At 39.5% G+C, this 3482-nt stretch overlaps 1 protein-coding gene across 1 annotated transcript in view; it reads right to left on the minus strand.

Moving 5' to 3' along the window:
- Nucleotides 1-6: 6 nt before the first annotated feature.
- Nucleotides 7-3482, minus strand: part of Hsp90aa1 (heat shock protein 90 alpha family class A member 1) — a 5383-nt gene continuing 1907 nt past the window's right edge. Inside the window, exons 3-10 of the mRNA XM_021201525.2 lie at nucleotides 3346-3479; nucleotides 2790-3110; nucleotides 2469-2634; nucleotides 2065-2255; nucleotides 1771-1918; nucleotides 1350-1618; nucleotides 864-1197; nucleotides 7-340 (exon numbers count right to left, since the gene is read on the minus strand). Coding sequence (XP_021057184.2) covers nucleotides 231-340; nucleotides 864-1197; nucleotides 1350-1618; nucleotides 1771-1918; nucleotides 2065-2255; nucleotides 2469-2634; nucleotides 2790-3110; nucleotides 3346-3479 — 1673 coding nt within the window. The 3' untranslated portion in view covers nucleotides 7-230. The remainder of the gene's footprint in view (nucleotides 341-863; nucleotides 1198-1349; nucleotides 1619-1770; nucleotides 1919-2064; nucleotides 2256-2468; nucleotides 2635-2789; nucleotides 3111-3345; nucleotides 3480-3482) is intronic.

Here is a 3482-nt window from a genome sequence, read left to right on the forward strand (position 1 = left end):
AGACCACAAAGTTAACATTAACAGTAGGTTACATTACGTCTTACAACAAACGTTCTATCAACCTCTTGAGTTAAACCTATAGTATCACAGTATCACATGTAGAAATTTTATCTTCCCCTTAGTTTTCATGCCACACAGATGTTTTAAATGTTAACAAAAATAAACAAAAACCATGGAAAATATATCATCAGAAGGAACGAAGGTGAGCAAACACATAGTTCTGGTGAAGCTTAGTCTACTTCTTCCATGCGTGATGTGTCGTCATCTCCTTCCAGGGGAGGCATTTCTTCAGTTACAGCAGCACTGGTATCATCCACAGTAGGATCATCCTCATCAATACCTTGTTTTGGAAATGTTACAGTTAATGCCAGCTAAGGGAGGCTGAGACTTGCTTTAGACATTAACGCCCCATCCAATCCCCTGAAAGGAAACTTTATTCATATGGGGCAAGCCAAGTATGTGCCTATAAATCCCAGCACTGGGAAGTAGAGGAAGAATCAGCCCAAAACCATCCTCAGCTATACAGCAAATTTGAGGCAAGTCCAAGCTAAATCTCAAACACAAAGGTTTCATTTCATTTAATTAAACCCTTTAGCTGAGGCTCCCATAACAGCAATAATCCAATTATCTCAATAGCTACAAAAGTAAACTTTCCATTCTTTTTTTTTAAAGCCAAGGTTAGTATATATAGCTTTGGCTTTCCTGGAACTCTGGCCAGTAGACCACACTGGCCTAAAACTCAAGAGATTCGCCTATCTGTCCCTTTACACCCCGACCCCAGCACTAGGAAAAAAGGAGAGTCACCATGGTGTTACAACAGGTTTCTTTCCCCTATGTTAACATACATGTAGCCAGCAACTTACCTAGACCAAGCTTGATCATTCTGTAGATCCTGTTAGCATGGGTCTGGGGATCTTCCAGACTGAAGCCAGAAGACAGGAGTGCAGTTTCATACAGCAAGATGACCAGATCCTTCACAGATTTGTCATTCTTGTCAGCCTCTGCCTTTTGTCTTAAGGTTTCAATAATGGAGTGATCAGGATTTATCTCCAGATGTTTCTTTGCTGCCATGTAACCCATTGTTGAGTTGTCTCTGAGGGCTTGAGCTTTCATGATTCTCTCCATGTTTGCTGTCCACCCATACGTGCTTGTGACAATACAGCACGGGGATGTCACCAATCGGTTTGACACAACCACCTAAAATTAAACACAACAAAAACTAAGTTATGACTTAGGCCATAGAGTAATTTACCAGAAATGATTATTCGAAACTGTAAGCATTAGCAGTGATTTAACCAAAACTAAAAGGACCAAACTGACTTACCAGTGATGTGTAACCATTTACATACCTTTTCAACCTTCTTCTCCAAAATATCTTTCATAATTTTGCAGAGGTTCTCAAATTTTGTCTTTTTCTCTTCCTGTTTCTTCTTTTCCTCTTCATCTTCTGGAAGTTCCAGTCCTTCTTTGGTAACAGACACCAAGGTCTTGCCCTCAAATTCCTTCAGCTGTTGCACACAATACTCATCAATGGGTTCAATCATATAAATTACTTCTAAGCCATGCTTTCGGAGACGTTCCACAAAGGCTGAGTTAGCAACCTGGTCCTTGGTTTCACCTGAGACAATATATAGTTAAGTTACTTTTAGAAACGTTTCATGTATCCAGCTTTTCCTTAGGTACAGGTTTAAGCATAACAAGACTGGACATTATTGCTTGCCTAAGTGCTGCCCAACAGGTAGAGAAAACACCTATTTACTTGACCATTACCTGTGATAAAATAGATGTGCTTCTGGTTTTCCTTCATTCTGGTGCAGTAGTCCTTCAGAGAAACCATCTCATCCCCAGAAGCAGATGTGTAGTACCGCAACAGCTCTGAAAGCTTCTTCCGATTCTGAGAGTCTTCATGAATTCCAAGCTGAAGCACAGGAAAGCCCCATTTATAAAGGAACTAGCCTTTAATCCCAACACTTGGGAGGCAGAAGCAACTGGGCCTAAGTGTGAGGAACCCCCCCCCCAATCAAGCTACTTTTCTTGCCAGTAACAAGAAAATGTAACACCAACCTTTATATTTTTTGAGAACTGCTCATAAAACTTTTTGTAGTTCTCTTTATCTTCTGCTAGTTCAGTAAATAGTTCTAAGCATTTCTTGACCAAATTCTTTCTGATAACTTTCAGAATTTTGCTTTGTTGCAGCATTTCACGGGAAATATTTAGAGGGAGGTCCTCAGAATCCACTACCCCTCGGATGAAATCTAGGGAAGAACAAAGACACCGATTTAATCATTCTGAAGACTAAGGAATTTTTTTTTTTTTGGCTTTTTCAAGGGGACTGAGTCCAGAGCCTCAAACAAGTTAGGCAACCCCCCCCACTAGGTTACATCCCCAGTCCCCCACCAATACAGACCCCCCAAGTAATGGGATTTTCTTGTCTGTCAACAGTGCGTATTCTTCCCATTCCTACTTACTCAGATACTCAGGGATTAATTCCTCACAGTTATCCATGATAAAAACTCTGCGAACATACAACTTGATGTTGTTCTTTTTCTTTCTGTTTTCAAACAGATCAAAAGGAGCGCGTCTTGGGACAAAAAGAAGGGCCCGGAATTCTAATTGCCCTTCAACAGAAAAATGCTGCAATAAAAATGAAACAATCTTTTAATGCCATGGACAAAATGAATTGACTTTTTCTCTACTGGGCTAAGTTACACTAAAAAGTTTTTCTATAGGTGAGTGGGTATAAAGGTTTTTAAACAAGTCAACCTGAAAACCTGCTTTAAGTCACTCACCTTTACTGCCAAATGTTCTTCCCAATCGTTGGTTAAGCTCTTGTAGAACTCTCCATATTCTTCATTAGTAATGTCATCAGGATTTCTGGTCCAAATTGGCTTTGTTTTGTTTAGTTCTTCTTGATCAATGTACTTTTCCTTTATTTTCTTCTTTTTCTTCTTGTCACCATCCTTCTTCTCTTCTTCTTCTTCATCAGAACCAACATCTTCTATTTCAGGTTTGTCATCAGACTCCTTTTCCTCTTTTTCTTTCTCTTCCTCTTTCTCTTCCTTTTCTTCAGCCTCATCATCACTGACTTCCTTATCTCGTTCCTTCTCCACCTTAAAAAGGCAAATCACTTCATTATAAATTTATACAACTAGGACAGATCACAGAAATGTATGTGCACAACCAAGAAGCCTCTCATCAGTAGTTTCTTAATAGTTTTTCTTTAAAGTACACAGACACCACCTTTCCAAACAGGCTTATCAGTCTAGAACACACCAGGTTTACAGAACTCTAAGAACATCCTCAGTTATATCAATTACATAGAAATTCACCCTGTAGTTAACTTACAAACAGAGTAATGGGATAGCCAATAAACTGAGAATGCTTCTTCACAATCTCCTTTACTCTCCTTTCCTCCAAATACTCAGTTTGGTCTTCTTTCAGGTGCAAGATAACCTTTGTTCCACGACCCATTGGTTCACCTG

The sequence above is a fragment of the Mus pahari genome, chromosome 7 (assembly GCF_900095145.1).
Source record: "Mus pahari chromosome 7, PAHARI_EIJ_v1.1, whole genome shotgun sequence".
NCBI lineage: Eukaryota > Metazoa > Chordata > Mammalia > Rodentia > Muridae > Mus > Mus pahari.